Genomic DNA, 19701 nt, shown 5'->3' on the forward strand with positions numbered 1-19701 from the left:
AGCACATTTTGAAGTAGTCAAATCGCGATTGCAGTGTCATCACTGCCACATCATCGTTATGGGTAAGACTAACATCTTTTTTTTTTTTTACTTCTTATACCTGGCAGCTTTTCCTCTCTTACAAAATGAGACCTTTCTTTTTCATTTAATAGTAAAAATAAGTGAGGCCACAACTCTGAGAGATAGAAAGAGAAGGGGAGAGAGAGAGAGAGAGAGAGAGAAAAAACTGGGTGTGTGCTTCAGCTTAGATGTGTCATCGAATTTGCGATTCAATAAGCGATATTTGTGGCCGCGTCAGATGTCTTGTCGGCCTTTTAACAGTCAGTCTTAATAATCAAAAATGTAAAATACATAAATCAAAAGATACTTGTTAGGAATTTTAAACGTTTAAATAAATTAATTGGTGAGCTACCAGTAGCGAAATTGACCATGCAGAAGAAAACCTTTGATGTGAAAGCTCTTGCAGGAAAAAAAAAAAGAAAAGGAAAAAACTTTGAAGGCAGATGCTGACATGCACAGGCTGAGCTAAACATGAGAAGACAAACTCAGACAGAAAAGCTAGTTATGCTTCATCTCATGTAGCTTGTACCATCAATGATGCACATAGCCTAATGGCATGACTAGGATCCAGTTTAGCAGGAGGACATTTACGGTAAAACCGGGAACAAAGAGGAATCAACATAAGCAGCAATTATTTTCTTAAACTGTTGATATTTTAGAGGTGCATTCAGCGGCTCAGTGACCATATCCTCATGTCTGCAGCAGCACATAAAGCAGGTGCATCGTTAAATGACCACTGAGTTTGCAAACATGATAGAGGTTTTTAATTCTCTATATAGTTTGGTTCTAGTGCTTTGTAGCAGCTTCAGTGCTGTTTTCTTTAATAGAAAGAAAGAAAGAAGGAAAGAAAGAAAGAAAGAAAGAAAGAAAGAAAAAGAAAAAGAAATTCTGTCATAAAAAAGGAAAGTGTCATAAGTCATTTAATTACACCATGGCAACGTAATAAAGTCAGCTTTTTTTGTCTCATTTAACCTTGCAAACTTTGAAAACTCATCTGTGTGCAGTAAATGTCTAGAAATCTTAGAGATCTAGCAGATTCTCGCTGATGCTATACCTTCTCCTGATAAACAAACCATCACCGGGAAACATTCGAGAAGAATGGACTTTTTTTTTTCTTTCTGATTATCCTGTGTTCAAGGCGAGAGAATTAGCACAGACACTGCATTAGCTAATCTTAAAGACGGAGAAAAAGAGAGAGGGACCCTCAATGTTTGATTGGAGTGACTCAGATCTAAGGTCTAAGAACAAGCCTTTTTTTTTTTTAGCACTTCCTACCTTAATCAAGTCAAACATCATGCAGTTGCTAATTTCCTTAATTGTTAAACACAAGAGAAGGTTAAATTATACATGAGAGGTCTTGATTAAAAAGAGCATCGCATCATAAATATGGATGTGGGAAAAGTGAATTAATCAAAGAGTTAGTTTTACATGTAATCTTTACCATGGGATGGTAATTGCAAAGACAACTTCAATTATTTGAAGATGTCACTTCCCATAACTCCTTGTTTAACATCCGTTTAAACTGTCAAAGACTGTTTCAGAAATATTTCAAATAAGTCTTTAATTGTGTTTCAATGTTATGTTAACAATGTTTCAAATGCAGCCTATCCTACTTCAAATCCCAGAATGCAACTGACCGGTGTGTGTGTGTGTGTTTGTGTGCACGCATGTACATGCACGTGTGTGTGTGTGTGCACGTGTGTGTGTGTGTGTACTGAATCCTCGTGCAACTTTCTACTTCTAAAGAGTCACTAATGTGTGCTATTGCATCCCACTAGAAATTACTGGATCCATGAAACTCCTATTCAGAAAGTGAAATCATCATATTCAATGAAGCAACATCACAATAATACATCAATCCAGTCTTTAACTTCCTTAGTGTGCTTTAGCCTTTGAAAGAAGTAGTCTCATCATCATGAAAAGCAAAATATATTCTAACTGCTGAACGCAGTATGAGTGGTATAACTACTTAAACTTGTTATAAACATGGTGGGGTGATGCCTGTGATCATGCACCCTGCCCCTGTTGCTTGGAAATTAAAGCTTGTTTGGAGCCGTTTCACCCCTCAGCAGAAACCTGGATGACCGCTGAGTATCAAATTAACTTTACAGGGAGGCTTTGTGGTTTACTCAGACGGTTTGTGAGACTCGCATATTCGTAACACTACTGATGGATAGAGGAAGCTTTTATGAGTATCTTGAAAATCAGGAAAGCAGTTATGACATCATCATAACCCATCCGCCACCAGCAGCGAGAGGACAGATCTGGATCATAACCATAACCGTAACGGTTTGTCGTCCTATTTGGGCAGGTTTATGTTCCTGCTCACATTTCTGTGAGTCAAAATGCTGACTATCTTATCCTTTTATCTTTCACTTATATTACTACACATATAAAATGTGGAATTGGGGTCATGACAGAATTCATCACTGTAGAGTTTGCTGTTTGTTGAATATTTACGTGGACTGCTTGTTACTCTAACACAGTTAGTGAATGGGAACCTCATGGCCAGTATCATTACTAAACAGGGTAAATTATATATATATATAAATTATATTACACACACACACACACACACACATACACACATATATATCTATATTAAAAAAAAAAATATATATATATATATATATACTGTGTGTACTCTGGTGTGACAGAACATTTAACCTCTAGTTCATTTCATTACTGGTGTTATAAAAAGGAGGAAAAAAATGTAAGCAATGAGTTTTATGTTCAGTCTCTTCCCCACTGAAAACAGAATAGCTGCGTTGAGTGCAGTGTTCTATATTGGAGATCTTCTCCAATGCTCTCGAGTAGCCTATTAGTCCATGCTGAAATTAACACAGCTAATGAGGATATTGTAATTTTTATAAATTCACCCAAGAGGATTTGGCATCAAAGAGAGAGGGGAGGGGGGAGGGGGGGAGACAGAAAAGAATGAGCATCTCCTCTCATTTAAAGGTTAACACTGTGAGAGGAATAGCCATGCAGGGTGTGTGACAATGTTTTTGGTGCACCTGGATCCAGGCCAGCTGTTCCCCTGAGTGGGAGAGTCTGGGGAAAAGATGGGGGCTCAGGGGTTGTTTGAGTTCTTTTTTTTTATTATTATCGCTGTTTTTAAATGGAGGCAAATAGATTGTCTGACAGCTAAGTTTGAGCCAAATGTTAGAGCCACACTGAGGCAATTATGAGCGCTGGCATCGTCAATAATACCACAGGCAAAGCTGCCTTCTGCCATGTTTCCATGAGGAGCGCCTACGGTGGAGCTCACTCGGTTCAAGAGGAATTGCCCAGCGGATGACTTTGACAAGGTCGTTACTGAAGACCAGTGGGGGAAGACTTGGCTTCGCAACTGCCCTCGTCCAAGAACACTGTTGCCCTTATCAGGCTGTACATTTCACTCACTGTAGTTACTTTTCTTCCCATTTGGTCTCATACAGTTAAACCAGGCCTTTTGCTGGTTTCAGATGACTTAAATGATTGTTCCAACCTTAAATACCGGGTTTCACGAAGCAGTTTTGAGGATATCGTGACGGATATTGCAGTTTTTTTTGAAGAGTGAGACTGTTTTAAAGAAGCTCCGTGAGACTCTAACTGAGAAACATGACATTCCTATCAGTGCGGAGATGGCATTCATCAAAGACATCTTGACAGATGTTGAAATAGATACATTAGTAGCATTTGTTTAATTACACAGCACAGAGCCTGAGTTCCTCCCTTTAAGTTAATTAAATATATGCTTGGACTAATTAAAGTCTTATCCCTCGACATTTAACAAGCTAAACGTCGCCATACATAATGGAATGTCGTGATCCGTGAACGAGCTATGCGGGGGGGGGGGGGGGGGGGGGGGTGTTGGGGGAAGAAAGGAGAACACGGTTACGGTAGACGAGTCTCTAAGTCTGAGCTGTAAACACTGAATTGTTGTAACTTCGCCATCATTTAATTACACTTCCGTGAATAACATCCAGGCTGTCTGTTCTGTGAGACATCAGCATTCTTTTTCTGTGTGTTCTCATAATTTTAATAAGAGTGACCCCCAGCGTCACGCTATTGCACTGAGGCAAAGAATATGCAAAGTACTTTTCTCTAAGACTGCTGCTGAAGTACTTCACAAAGGCACAGTGGCTGAATACTACATGTAGCTGAATATTACTTAATAATAAGTTTTGTGTATGAATTTGTGTGTTTGTTTGTGTGTGTATGTGTGTGTGTGTGTGTGTGCGCGTGTGTGTGCGCGCGCACTGTGGTGCGTGCATGTGTGTGTGTTCTATTATACAAACACATTCTTCAATAAGTACTTCGTTTAAATTCAACTCTTAAAAAAGAACATACCATTAAATTATGAACTACAATATCTCTGAAATGCTATGGTCACTGGTTTTATATATATATATATATATGTGTGTGTGTGTGTGTGTGTGTGGTGTGTATATATATATATATATATGTAGATCATATTCCCTCAATATAGAATACATTTACTCTTGACATAGATTGCTTAGATTACACAGGAATGCTTATCATGTGGAGGCTGTAAAAACATGGTAGTCCTTAAGCCTATTACACAGTACACTTTAAAGACCACCCACTGGGGAGAGAAAAGATTATAACCATGATTCATATTTATACACCTTGTTAAATAGCAGCATTTCATATTAATGCACCTTGTTAAATAATTCACAGATGAGATGTGCAGTGTGTGTGTGTGTGTGTGTGTGTGTGTGTGTGTGTGTGTGTGTGTGTGAGTGTGTTTGTATGTGTGTGAGTATGTTTGTGCATGGTGTAGGTGTTTTAATTGGGCTCAGAGAGAGCTACCCATCAAAGAAAGAGCAAACCAACCAAGATTCATTGTACACCATTATTTGGTCAACAACACACATAGAGTGACTAGTAATATATTAATCTTTATTATGAATATAATACATTTTAACAGGATATGATAATTTCCACATTTTAAACAATAAATATAAATGTTTTTGACAAAGTGTTAAAGTTGAAAGCTTTAAAGGCCTGTAGATTTGACTCATATAAAACTGAATATATGAGAGGTATAGCTTTGCTGGTATAACATATGTACTATATTCAAACAAACAAAAGAATGTTTATATTTGAAATGTTTCATATATATGTAGTTATATTTCTTGAACTTAAAAACACTAAAACACAAAATGACGCTCTACATGGCATGACTATGTCAACCATTTCAAACATTTTCAGACAGAAGTGACAAACAGCTCACTTAACAACATCGAACATTTAATTTGCATTCCATTCTCTGTGCAGTTTGCATAAACATTCATTTGGAACATTACTGTTTACATCAACGTTTCATTACCTGGGCCAAGCATGGACGTTGAAACCTAATTTCTAGTTGCATCAGTTGTCAGTGATTTGATTCACCATAAATAACATTAGTCATAGAGAGGATGGTTCAGTCAGTCCCATTGTCTTTAAGCATAGGCTTTACGCCCAAACACTGGTAATATGGGTAATCAGTGGAGGATCTGGCAGGATTTCTTTGACCTGGGAGTGTCTGAATTAAACTAGAAAAGAGGAATAAGATGTTGTCCGTCCTGTCATGCATTTACTGCTGGTAATGTGTTCATAAACTTTAATGCAGTTTAAGTCATTCAGATAAGCAGTCTCACTTAGGGTGTACCACATTGAACACTACAGTACCTATTGGTCATGTAACAGTGCACCCCACTTCCAGCTCCTCCGCTAAACTGGAAAGTTTGAGCCCCAGACCTAATCACATTTAACTGAGATTTCTGTGATACAGCTACCAGCGACCACTGCTCAGACAGGTTATGAGGTGAGTCGTGTGTTTTGGTGACTACCCTTCTAACACTACATATGTAGCACACTAATAAAAAATGATTGAAAGATATATATGTATATATATATATATATATATATATATATATATATATATATATATATATATCAGTTTAACTTTTATGAGGCCACAGAAAGGTAAATTGTCATGTGAAATGTTGAATTGTACCATGTTATGCTATGCTATTATTACACTGTCAGCATCATGTCACACTGTGTGAGGTTTTCATTACTAAAAAGGGCACTCTTATTTCAGTTTAGTCAGTAACAAACTGAGCTTAGAAAGAAAACAACAAAATAAAATCTTCATCAGAGAGAACTTGATGTGCCCCACCCCTCTGCTTCTAGGAGGATTAAAATGAACTTTGTCTTAGACTTAATGGTTCCTCAAAGACCAGAGCCTGCAGAAGTGCCAGATCCTGGGAAGAGTATGGCCAGGCGACAGGTTGTCTTTGGCTGAGAGAGCTGGGCTGCCTTAGGCAGGTCCTCCTCTGAAGTTTGTGTTGGCAAGGGAAGGGAATGGTTAGAGAGGATGCTGGAGATGCGTTTTTGGCAGTGTCCCTCTGTCGCTCTCACTCTTGGTGGAATGTCTCCTTCTTTTGAGGCTCTCCCGTGCAGTTCAGCTCAGGTGAGGTGATGACCGAGTCTGTTCAGATGGTTGGGGAGCGCTGGGGAACTGGCCGTGGTGCTGAAGTTTGGGGACAGGGGTGTCGAGTTTGCGCGGTGGCTCTCCACGGTGCTAAAGATGGGTCTTACCTTCATGAAGGCAGGTGTATACGCTTCTCTGGATGCCACAGTCGAAGAGCAAAGACAATCATTTTTATTCCCAGAAATGAAAACAGACTCCAGAAAAAAAGTGATGAGAGATACAGGCTGCTGTTCTGTACTGTCAGTACCGATATTGCAAAGGCGACGTCTCTCTCCTTCTCTCTCCTTTTATTGGCAGATTTGTCTCTCTGTGATATCTATGTATGTTGAGCTGTGACGTCTGCAAAACGTGTGCGGTACATTTGAGTAATACTCACTCTTCTGTTGAGCATCACATCAGAAGGTTTCTTCAGTCAATACACAGCCATGCCATTCATTAATCACATTAGGGTCTGTGTTGTATCTCCACACGATTACATTGTAGCAGCTTTTTGGTTTCATTTAAAAACTGAAAGAAAAGTTACCAAGTGTTTGCTGGCATAAATTTTCAATAGTGTGATAAGATACAGCGTGACACATAAATCCAGCATGATGTAGTGTAAGATCAACAAAGGATGGATGCTGTGCAAATTGTGGCCTTGTTTCTCTCTGAATACTGAATAAACAGCCTGTGGTTGATTTTCTCTCTCTCTCTCTCTCACTCTCTCTCTCTCTCACATGCATTGTAATTGCAATAGTTTAGCTTCACTGCTATGTGAGTCAACAGCTTAAATATACTTAAAGTCACTCTGGAGCACACTTGAACCAGAACGCAGTCCTCATGTCAAAACCATTAAGATTCTCTTTGCATCTTTTAATTGCAGTTACATACTAACCCTCATCTAACCTTGAAGCTCTACCTCAGCTCACCTCTGAATTTACAGTCAGTCTTTCGTGTCTGGCTCAGTAATGCATTACTCTGTATTACTAAAATGAAACATGATTTAAAGTGCATTCCCTAATCTACCCTGATGTCCTTTTGCACGTCTATTGTAAATATTCACACATTAATGTTCTGCATATTATAGACAGATTTTTTTCTCTCTCTTTCTCCTCCTTCTTCCATTTCCAAATTAATCATTGTATGTTTTGTAATGGGTTCAGTGCGTTCTGGCTTTTAGGAAATACAAGCAGACTGTGTTCAATTGACATTTCGGGAGCCTCATAGTCTCAATTTGGCCTTCAGGGATTTTCCTGTGGTTTAACACTGCCATCTAAAGATAGTCTGAAATTCAGAGCAAATGGTGCATTTTGCAGATCAGCTCAGTAAACATTCAAACCCATTCCCCCGCAAACCCACATTCAGCCGTTACATTTTGGTAAAGCCATGATGAGGATTAGTTATGTGTGGATTAATGAACTAATGAGATATGATTTTCTCTCTCTCTCTCTCTCTCTCTCTCGCTCTCTCTCCCTTCATTATGTTGGCTAGAAAGCCAAATCACAACTAATCATCAATTCATATTTAAAAAAAACGGGAAACAAAACACATGGAGAAATCAGTCTGTACTCGTAGAATTTTAGTTTTTTTTTTTTTTTTTTTAATTCTGGTTAGGAAAGCCAAAAACAAACTATATTTTTAAGCATTTCATTGTGTTTATGTATTGGGATCCAAATGTTACACAAGGTTCTAGAATGGCCCTGCAGACATTATCAAGAAATCAAGGAGATTCGACAGAAATATCATTCCAGTTATTACACTCTAGCGTGTGTGTGGGGTAGTTTGCCGACAACAACAAAATAACAATGAAGGAAAACTTCAGAAATCCTTCTAGGCACAATAATCTCACTCACCAAGGTGATCTTGCCGTTAACCATAGGGGAAAGATAGCCTAATTAAGAAAATATTGCCCGTGGGCTGGAACAGATGCAAGTAGTGTTGACATGTGATAGGCGACATGTTTTTTCATCTGTTTTGGGTGTACGTGGGGGTTGTGGACAGAGAAAGTCCACGTTTTTACTCTCTCTCTCTCTCTCTCTTGCTCTCTCTCTCGCTCTCTCTCTCTTTGCTTTTCACCTCATTCCCTCTGTGAGACTATGTTGTGACAGTTTTTGCAAAAGAAAAAAAAAAACCTACTCTGTTTTATTAAACAGGACACATACTGTATGTTTTCAGCGAGAGGGGGCTGCTGACAAATTTGGTTTCACCTAGAAAATTTTGTGCTCTGTGTCGAGCGTGAGCTTATGAACTTTGGAGCTAAGGGTTTAACTGGGGTGATGGTTCTTTAGAAATAGTTTCTTACATCCTCATCTATAATTAGGAGACAATCATTTGAGAAGGACTGAAGCTCATGGATAATAACATTACAATACATCATGAGTCTGATCTGAATGCATACAAATACATTTGAGAACCCCTTTTTAGGTCTCAAATAAATGTTGCTATATTATAAGTAACCGTAACCAACACAACACTGTAACCATGGGTACTCCCATGCAGAACAAATAAAAGTGAAGTTTTTTTAGTGTGTGTGTGTGTGTGTGTGTGTATGTGGTTTCTAAAGCTGTTTGTTTCTTTTTACAATGGCTGAATCTTTTTATAACCAACTTTTTATAACTGACTGATGACTTTTCAGTCATTTTCAGACACCACAAGATAAGGATGCATGACATTAAAGAAGAGACACACCAGATTACCGCGTTGCTTTAGGGTAATCCATCATCAGTGTGTAGTGTGTTGTACTGAAGAAGTTGCAGTAAAAGTCAGAGAGACATCTGGATATACTGTGAGATGCTGATTATATCAGAACTACAAGCAGTGCCTCTCCACCAGACGCGGCAGTGTCATAATGTGCACAGTAAACACTTATCATACAACCTGCATTGATTAGGATGTGCTTCTCATCAATCATTAGAGCTCATTTGAATGCACTATTAATGATGCCATCTGCACTCAGTTGGAGTTTTGAGTGATAGAAGAGGGCTAAAACCATCACCCTCCACTGATTTCATAACATTTTTTGAAACTGAAAGCACTTAAGCGTTAAAATAGAAATCTGAGGGTTTTTCAATTTATGTTAAATTATGTTTCCCTGACATTTTTAGAGCATGTTTATATCAAAAGGATGTTCTCCAATGATATGAAGATGTGTTGTGTTACTGAACACATTTTAAGAAAATGCTAAATGATTTTTGGGAAAGGTCTGTTCGATATCTGGCATTTGCGAAAAACTACTTGCGAAAAGCTAATTCAATCAGACCTTCATATCTTGCAACAGTCTGTTCAAGGACCTGTTGTATTTCTTGTACCTGTAGAGTCTGTACAGCAGATGGACCCAAGGTAAAATGACTTGTGTCATAAACAAAATGTATACCAGAGGACTTCTACATAAGTTACGCTATGTTCCACTGGCATAGTAATGTTCTGTTCTACATTCTACTGTGTTCATAATGTTATGTTTGAAATATCATTCCATCACTGTCTAGGCAAACACAGTGATTATTTAGTAAAAGCCATAAACTGACCAGATATGCTGACTTTTGAATGAGGAAACGTCATGTATGAATATGAAAGACAATGCACGCTTTGTTTGGAAAAATAATGCTCTCTGACATAGAGATAAAATATGACAAGATAAAATTAGGTACCTACATTCGATTACGTGCTCTATTTTAACATGTACTCATGAGATACTCCATTTGAAGAGAAATACCCTTAGCGTAGGTAACTTTGTTACATTGTACTCCATTTATACATTTAATCATAAGATGGTTATTAAACATGTAACAAGTATGCAAGTGCAATGCATCCACTAGCACCTATACAACAGTTACGGTAGTTACAGAGTATTACTAGTTATGTAAATGCACTGTTATTAGGGACACCCAACACAGAGTGATACCGGTATAGAAAAGAATACACTCCGAATATGAACCTCTTGGTTGTGGTGTACTGTTTGTTTAAAATTTGCTTTTTGACAGAATGCTATCTCTTTAGCTGTTAAACCTTCATGTCTGTTGAACTACACATTAGATAAGTGAAAGGAACGACATTCACCGACATTTACTTGTCAACAATAGTAGATTGAAGCAAAAAAAAAGGGGGGGGGGAAAGAAGCACTATTTAAGGTTGTTTTTTTTTTTCTAATATCCTCCAAACTGGCAGGGGCTGTCATTTTAACACAGGCAGCAAATAAACGGGTTCTCTTTTAAGACAGTCAGTGAGTGCACTTATCTGGCAAATATTAAAAATAGATTAGGGGGCCATTGCGAGGTAAGTGGTGTCATAAGCAGGATTGATTGTCAGAGGCAGTATAGCTTTCACTGCCAGCATCACCTTGAAGGTGCCATCCACTTAATGATCTCATAAGGCCCTATGCTTTCCGGTTTGAGCAATGGTAGCCATTTTGCAACTGATTCTGACACCTCGTATATGGCGCAATTGCGAGCGGTTAACGGCAATGTTTCAGTCCAAGCACCCACCAGACAGCATTAGGGTTGACAATGAGGCTTACATCAGAGGAAAAAATAAAACATTTCTGGCTGTCATGCACACTTAGAAATGACAAGAGCTCTAAGAATTGTTTTATTATCCTGTCAAAGGTCTTCTTCTTTTCTTTTTTCTTCAGATGTCATGTTGTGCCCGCCCCATGTCAGTCCCTGTATGTTCTTTGTCTGAAATGATGCCAAATTACTTATTCATAATCCAGATTAACTGTTTAACATTCATAACTGCCTCTTTTTGGTCAGTGTCTACGTGATAGGTTGTAGACTAAGGTTCTAGCTCCAATCAGCCTAACAGTGTTGGTTAATTCTGACAGTGGTGAAACAAATATGTTTGAATGCTATTCAGTTTTACACAGACAAACTGACATGTCTCAACTGTTTATTTTTTTCTCTATAAAACTTTCACTTATTTTATGGGCAGGAAAAAAACCTTTGTTCTGAGTGAAAAACATCATATACCAACCGACTCTAAAGAATATTATTTATATAGCATGGCTAAAGGGATGCATAAAGAACATGCACTCACACGTATTCATTGTATACCACTAATATATCGCTAAAGCATATTTTCTCTCAAGCAGTCAAGCTTTGGGCTCCAGTTAAACCCAGTGAATTTTTCTTGGCTTCTACAGTGCACTGTAATTAATTCAATGCTAGTGAAGTCCTGCAGTCACATTACGTCGAGGCCTCAGGGTATGTCTACAGTATATGTTTGATGATGAGGAAAAACAAAATAGAAACTTTTGGGGAAGTCTTGAGGAACTCTGAGAGGTGAAAGAAGCCTTTGCTTTGTGTGGCTGGTGTAATTTGCATAGGAGTGGAACACTCAGTCTAAGCCTGCTCAGGGGACAAAGAGGTGGATACGGGCCAGCTCAGTGGGCTTTGGAGATGCCTTGTGCAATTAGGTTTTTCCACCGTAAAAATGACAGCCACGCTACTGTTGCCAAAACCTTCCCCCAGACCCTGATCCCCAAGCCGTGCCAAGCGATCAGCAGACAGGTTGAAAGGTGGCATCTGACTGTGGAGATGGGGCCTTCCTCCTCTGCCAGTAGGCTTCTGAGCGGATTTGGAAGTGTGGGTCCGTGGATGGGAAAATCTTTCCCATCCGAAAAGTCGATTAAAGCCGGCAGCTGTGTTTCAGGTTTTGCCAGGCGTCTCTCCCTCTCTTCCCTCTTCCCCCAACCCCTAAACATACACACACACACTCACACACACACACACACACACACACACACACACACACATTCCATCGTGACTTGAAGGAGCAGAAGGAACTGTCCAGCAAGCCAGTGAGAATCCAAGCCTTCACCAAGAAAGAACTTTTCTTAATCACTCTTCAGAATCAGCCTCGCTGGTCTCCTGTGGCCTGTCCCATCAATTAGTGCAGACCTCTCTGCGGTCTTCTCATGTTCAGTGCGTTTGTGAACTTAATGGCTCATTAAAAGGCACACCTGCTTTGCCTGAGTAAATTATCGTCTAGAAGATCAAAGGACAGAGAGGAATGAGATGAGCCATGTCTAAGCAGTCAGGATGTGAGGATTCCCGCTTTTTTTTTTTTTTTTTTTTTTTTTTAGTGGATATGTGAGAACATTGTCTTTTGAAAGGATGGAGACTGTCCTCAGTACGGACATGATTAGCTTTCCCCACTGCCTTTTCATTTTTTTTTCTTCTCTTAATTTTTTTCCCTTTTTTTTTTTTTCCTTTTCTTTACTCAGTTCTGTTACCTCTGACCCCCTCTTTGCTCATTTTTGAAGTCCCATTTTGTGTGGAGTCTCCAACTGTATTTGTGTAAAGACATTATGCAGTTTTCCTGCCCTCCATTCTTCAGCAGACACCAAATAAATTTCAGTCTGGGATGTGAAATCGATACTCACATTCTGTCTTCGGCTTCTTTTAGGCTCCGAGTGGGATCTCCTCTGTGACTTTAAAAGTATGTTAATGTAATTTACAGAGCCTCTTTCCTTAATCACACACATTGCCTATAATTACATACCTTGACGACCGCCTTGCTTCTAATTGCTAATGCTTTTCCTGGAATTTGTCCTCTTCTTGCTATGTGTAATTACTACCAAAAGAAAAAAAAAAAAAGAACGAAAAGTGCTTTGTTGCTACTTTGAGAATGATATGCACTTTAAGGATGACGCTCTTTAGCCTTTAATGGTTGATTTTATTGACTACTTCTATACTGTGCTTCCCCTCTCTCTCTCTTTCTCTCTCTCTCTCTACACACACACACATATATGCTATACAATTATAGTGTGTGTGTGTGTGTGTTTACACTTCTTCTTGTGCCAGTATACTATAATTGTACAATGTGTTTTATAAGATGCGTGAAATATTCTGGTATCATTGTGTACCTACAATCAGACTCTCATTGTGCTCCGACAATCAAACTCTATTTTGTGCTCCTGCAATCATTTCAAAACTGTCTGTTATGACAATATGACTCTTTACAGAATATGGGCATGACTGTGTTGATGAAGAGATTCAATTATTTTTTTCAATTTGTTTACTTTTTTGGTACAAGATAAGGTACAAATAAATACATAAATATTTAAGCATGAAAAAATGGTCTAGCTGTAAACACCGAAAGTTTGTTCTCAAAGTGATGAATATTCCCTGTTGATTCTCATCATTACACACGGCCTAGTATGCAAAAGGTCCTTGAAATAAGAGTTACTTTAATTACTCGGTCTAATCTAATCAAACCGAACCATCTCTTCACTAAACTCGTATAATCAACTCAGTGCTGATTTAACCCTTAAACTAAAGATGGTCGTGAAGTAACTAGCATATGATAAAATTATCTTTTTTTATGCACGTCCATTCTAAAATCGATAACCGTATTCATTTGAATTCACCTAATACCTTTCATGCTCATCTCTTTGAAACACGTTGCCCACCATCACGCAATTTCACAATTTTTACACTCTTGAAAAACTTTGTGGTGTCTCTCTAGCTTGTATTTATACATAAATGTAAACTGGCATCACAAATTGCTAATTAGTGTTTTTCATAGCTCTTTTATCACGTTTTACAGAAATTCTAAACTACGGGTGGAAAACAATTAGCAAAATGAGTTCTTGCCTCTTAAGCAGACACACTTATGGTTAGTAACACCGAACTTCTCCTTAGTTGTCTCTCCTTCAAGTGTTCTCTTTGTCGTTCATACACGTTTGATGTGTCACTTCTGCTCCGGTATTGCGTGTGGAAGGACTTGTTTTCCTTGCCGCGCTCTGAGAGATGCGCTTCCCAGTCATGTTTACTTCACATCATTTTGCACCATTTAGTAACAGTCTGAGGTGTTCGCCGCATTTATTTAATTCGACGCTTTTGTGCAATGAGAAAAAAAAAACAAGGCTTATCTTTATCGACTTTGGTGTCTGTCAGAGACAGTGCATTAGGGTGACAGTGTGAGAGTTTGCACAACTCGTGACAACACCTTCAAAAAACAGATCATCCGGTACGAACAGCATATTGGAATAGCGAATCACCTAAATTTCGCAAATTTCAACACATCATATCTGTTTCGTAGACGGCACGTCGGTTGTTTCCGATCCAATATCAAGAGCTAAGTACGTGTAGAGTGGTAAATTAATTGAGTTATGCTCAAAAGCTGTAGGCATATCCTTTGTCGCACTGTTATTTTCCAAACATCATTTATTCACTAACATAAATGGTGCTATAAAGATAAATAGTCATAATGATAGCAGTAAAAGTAAAGAGCAGAAATGTTTGGGGAACTGCCTCTGGGTAGCAGTGGGAAGTAAGGGCATTAGCCTAGATAAGCACCAACCCACAGAGAGGCTATGAGCGTGCACCAGACAAAGCTCCCCAGAGATTACCAGCTCCCCAATATGAGCTTTACTGGTAATGATCTCCAGAGCATCTCAAACTATTTTAGTGTTTGCGGGATAATTGGTTTGAGATAGACTGAAACGTTTTAGAGACGCTCCGTTTTCTTATTACTACCAGTTAAGTAAGGTCAAAATAAAAAATAATATTTCTAAATGTAGATTTTGGAAGATGTTTGTCAAGCAATGCCAAGAGCAATATGTTCATTTTAGATAAAGAAAGAAAGAAAGAAAGAAAGCTGTCTTTAAGCACACTGTATATTTTTTATATTTCTTTACAATTCATCGGTGTACTACAATACACAAATAATAGCTTGTGTACTCTCAAGAATAAAGACTTCAAATTGAACATGATTTCTCTAAACCCCTCACTTAAAGGCAATCTGCTACTGCGGAGAAGCAGTCCTCACAATGTTGTCTGTTCTCTTATGCTTCTTTTTTCCTTGTTAGCCTCTGTTCAGTTCTAGTGGAACTGAATGACACCCATTTAATTTAATGAGCCACAGACTGGGCTTGCTGACTAGCCAGCAGCAGCATAAGACCAAATTCAGTTTGCAGGGCAAAACGCCCTAAACTCTCCCTTTAGAATCTCTCACCATACCTGTCTATTATAATGACTGTAATCAGCTATAATCGTTCTATAATTTTTTCTTTTATTTGTTAAATCAATTTTTCTGCATTCAGATTTGTGCCAATGGACTCTCAAGTGACCCTCACCATGCAGCATTAGGATTATTACTCAGAGAATGTCAAATAATTCAGCCACTGATTGACATCAACTTCAAACCCTGTCTGCATGACATGGTGTTAATTAACCAACCAACATTTAACAATGTTTATGGCAATAAAGGCCATAGTTTTGGCTTTACAGCTTCAGCTTTGAATAAAAACTTCATTAGAACAGGAAGGGTAGAATGTGAAGCTGCAGTAACAATCGTTTTTTTGTAAATGCCAAAGCCGGGGTTTTACTCGGTGAGCACGCTTCCCTTGGCCAAACGTCTGTGTCCGCCACCGTGACACAGATTGATGGTGGGCTCTGACAGTTTGCCCCGTAGCCAGATGGCCAATGGGCTTCGGCCCGAGGACATCCATCAGTGTCTCTCAGTCAGATGCTCCCACACTGGTGGTCTCCGGCCAGCTCTGAGTAGGGTTCTTTCCTGCAGCCAGACACCTCCTGAGGGGGGTGAGGGAACAAGCCTGGGATGAGGCTGCTCCACGCGGCTTGAACAGGGGCGGACAGAGCCGGTACGGTACTCATCATCTGGCGGGCCAAAAGATGACCACGCGTTTGGCATGAGGTAGAGAGAACTGTTGAAAAAAAGGAACTTTTCGAGTAGGAGACAGTTTGTCATAAGCAGGAGCAGCCTACCTTCAAATAAAATACAGAGATTTGGCAAGAACGTATCCTTATCCTTATACAAAACAACATAAAATTATGACTGTGTTAAAGAAAGTTTGAAGCGGCAAAGATGCCTCTTGAATAAAAATATAGAGTCCTACAATTATCTGATATGCTCCAGTGCCAAATATTCAGAGATATAGTCCGAGCTTCGTTTTAAAAACTCAGGTGTTGGCAGTAAGATGGTTTTATGTATTTAGATACCTCATAAACAACATTTTTTTTTACATATGATCACAGCTGTCTTGAGTGAAAATGCATGGGAAACAGCTTCTCTTTAACCTGATGCCTTATGATTCTATCGGGAGTGATAAGTGCATTTCGCACACAAGAGTGCGGTTTCCGTTATGTCCCTAAACAGGACAGCAATTCACAATGTCGATGGTGACAAGGTAGTTCCTTTTTGTCGACAGGAGGAGCGTAAGTATTTCTAATGGACCCGACATCCCCGCAAATGTCTTCAACAACCCCCCCGGCACTGCCAAATGGGCTCTATGAGCTCCCGTGGAAGGCAATAAATGTCACAAAAATGCTATTCTGCTTCACATGTTAAGGACTCACTGGATTCTCCTTCACATTCAATATTGCCTATGTGTTTATTGTAGCCAAAAGGAAAAGCCGTGTCTTGAATCCTCTGAGTATCTTTCTATCAACATTTTACCCAACAGAACCGTCTGCCTGCACAGCATAGAAAATATATGTTCTCATTTTGGTGTGTGTGTGTGTTTGTGGGAATGTGCGGGTGTGCATGCGTATATGCAAACATCTGTATTTTACATGCACTGAGAATTTTCCTCTTGTCGATCACTCCAATGCATCATGAATGCATTATTGCGGAAATGATGAAAGGCTTTCTGTCTGTTCATTTAATAATGATCTGTTTATCGTGTGTCAGATGCGTAAGTTTATAGTCTGACAGAAGGGGCGCGGAGGCTGCTGAGCCCCTTCAAAAATAATCGACCTTTATCATGAGCGAGGCCCCTAGGGATAACACTTTTCAAATCTAGAAATCGTAATTTCTCACTGCTTCATCAAAAATCTAAACAACAAAGACAATTTTGAGATGATTTTCTATTTTCTTGTAAATATCAACGTTTCGGGGCTTTTCCTCTGCATTCTCTCCACGGTGGAGCTTATTTACAGAGAATGCCGTTTTCCCCCTCTCTCCAGATAAACAGGTATTTTTGTTTGTTGCAATTATTGCCTGAGGATTGTTTCCGGTGTGAGTGGACTGACAATGAGGAGACAGATGGGGGTTGGGGAGAAGGGGGATTGTGAGGCGGGGGGGGGGGGGGGGGGGGGGGTTGAATGCACTGGGGAGGGAAGTCTCAGACTGGGAGACAGCCTGAGCTGCAGATTCATCTGCCACAGTAAGTGAGGTGTTTTACTTTGCATGACTGGCATTCGATATTATGAAATACACTGTAAAAAGAGAGAGAAAAAAAAAGAAAAGGTTTGTATCACAGCGAGACTCAGTAGTCAAGAAGAGTGATGTATGCTAGCGCTACTTGATCATGATGTGGTAGCTTTATGTAACATGTTGTTATGATGTTCTTAACTGATTTTGAGTTTTCAATATAGTCATAAATGGTAGTAAATTCTCAGTCATATCCAAAGTAAACAGCTGGCAGTTTTCACAATTCTAACGGTGTTATATACCTTCTAAAGGTATGGGATACTCTCCTGTTATGCATTTTACAAAGTCAAATGGAAATAGTAATTTTTTTACTACTGGTCATAACATTCGAGCACTTAATCCACACTGGACATGTTAAGCCCCGTGCACTTATACATATTTTACCTCATTTCAAAGTGGAGAAGTGGTTCTGGATTTCTGGCGGTCAGTCGCTCATTTTGGCTTCATTATTCTTCCCTCGTTTGGTATTCTCTCCAGTCGACGGCTCATACGGACATGCCTGAGTACTGGTCTTCACATCACTGGTACAACGTTCAGTCTGGAAAAAAAGCGGAATGAGTGTCAGAGGCCTGGAGATGGCTGTGGGGCACAGAGTGTGAACACAGACCCCAGGCTGAGACAAGCCACACGGAAATGTGCTGCTTCACTACGTGTCTCCACTCCGGTCACTGTGAACATGTCCGCAGCTTGCTCGAGCCAAGGCTGTTAATGTAGATATACTTCCGTTGTCTGATCAGTTTTGTTTTTTGTTTTTGTTGTTGTTGTTGTTTTGCTTTGTTTATATTTTTGTTTTCTTTGGCTGCAAGTCAGTTCTAAAAGTGTCGCCAAATTCACCCTTTCCCCGTAAGATTCCATTTTCTATCAAATTCTGTCTCTGTGAAACCAATTATCTGTCAGTAATTGTAGGAGATCAATACAAATTTTTGCCAAAAAGACAAGACTCAGAGGGTGGATCATTTAGAGCGATTACCATGGCAACACACCTAAAAAGAGAGTTTTGGGAAAAACATGTCCTGAAAATTGTCTTCTTTTTTGTAGGACTCTATCTATAGACTCTCGTTATGCACAATGTAGCAGCCTCCCATTTTGGTTATTTGTGATGTAGGGACACGCACGTCATTACTCAGCACAGCAAAAGTTGTAATTATATAAAGTATTGTGTGGTTTCAGTTCAGTTTTGTATATACCTCTGTATAACCATGGGAACATGATGGAAATAAACAGAAACCATTTTCTTATTAAGTGGCAGTGTAGAGAGAATGTGGAGTAGAAGAATGGAAGAGTAGAGGAACTATTGATTGTTTTGCCTTTTCATTAAGGCGTTTCTTATCATTCGATAAAAATGCTACTATTATCACATCACCGTGTGGGAACAAAAGAGGACAAAAAAAAAGAGTTTTTTTTTCTTTTTTGTTTGTTTGTTTGGCGTGTGAGCCGCTAGGATCATCCCACACCCTCACCCCTCCACCCACAACCCTCAAAATGCCACCACACCCAAGTGTCTCTACCTCAAGCCAACCATCCCCTCTCTGTGATCCACTGTGTTCAGCATTGCTCACCCCAGGGCCTCCTAACATTCCAGTGTTTGGCTCTCTCAGACAGGAGAGTCTCTGGGTAGAGTGTGGAGTGGAGGAACAGAGCATTAGAGGAGCCGCGGACTTTCAGTTTCATTTTGATCAAGAAGCCTTTTTCTTTTCCCATAAAATTGCATTTCTTGCCTCTAATCATTTGTCTGGTAGAGAAACCGAGCGGTGTGTACTGTACGTAAGCAGCTGGAGAGGGTATTCTTGCATGTCAGAGTTAGGTGAAGTGAAATACTTACCATAAAAGTCAAATAACTGTAAGCGTAATATTATCTGGAGTGTAACATCAAAACATTCATAATATTACACTGGGATTTGAATATATTTTCTGCTCTTGTTTTGAAGTTTATTTCATGAGTGGTCAGATACATCCAAAAAAGTTTTTAGAAGCACGTAAACTTGGTTTTCTTCCCA

The 19701-nt window shown here is 39.3% G+C and overlaps 1 protein-coding gene across 1 annotated transcript in view; it reads left to right on the forward strand.

The window, feature by feature from the left end:
• Positions 1-19701, forward strand: part of csf3r (colony stimulating factor 3 receptor) — a gene marked incomplete at its 3' end in the record, with an annotated part of 94245 nt that overhangs the window by 16053 nt on the left and 58491 nt on the right. The window contains exon 6 of the mRNA XM_030783199.1: positions 6520-6667. Coding sequence (XP_030639059.1) covers positions 6520-6667 — 148 coding nt within the window. The remainder of the gene's footprint in view (positions 1-6519; positions 6668-19701) is intronic.

Source organism: Chanos chanos, chromosome 8, assembly GCF_902362185.1.
Source record: "Chanos chanos chromosome 8, fChaCha1.1, whole genome shotgun sequence".
Classification (NCBI taxonomy): domain Eukaryota; kingdom Metazoa; phylum Chordata; class Actinopteri; order Gonorynchiformes; family Chanidae; genus Chanos; species Chanos chanos.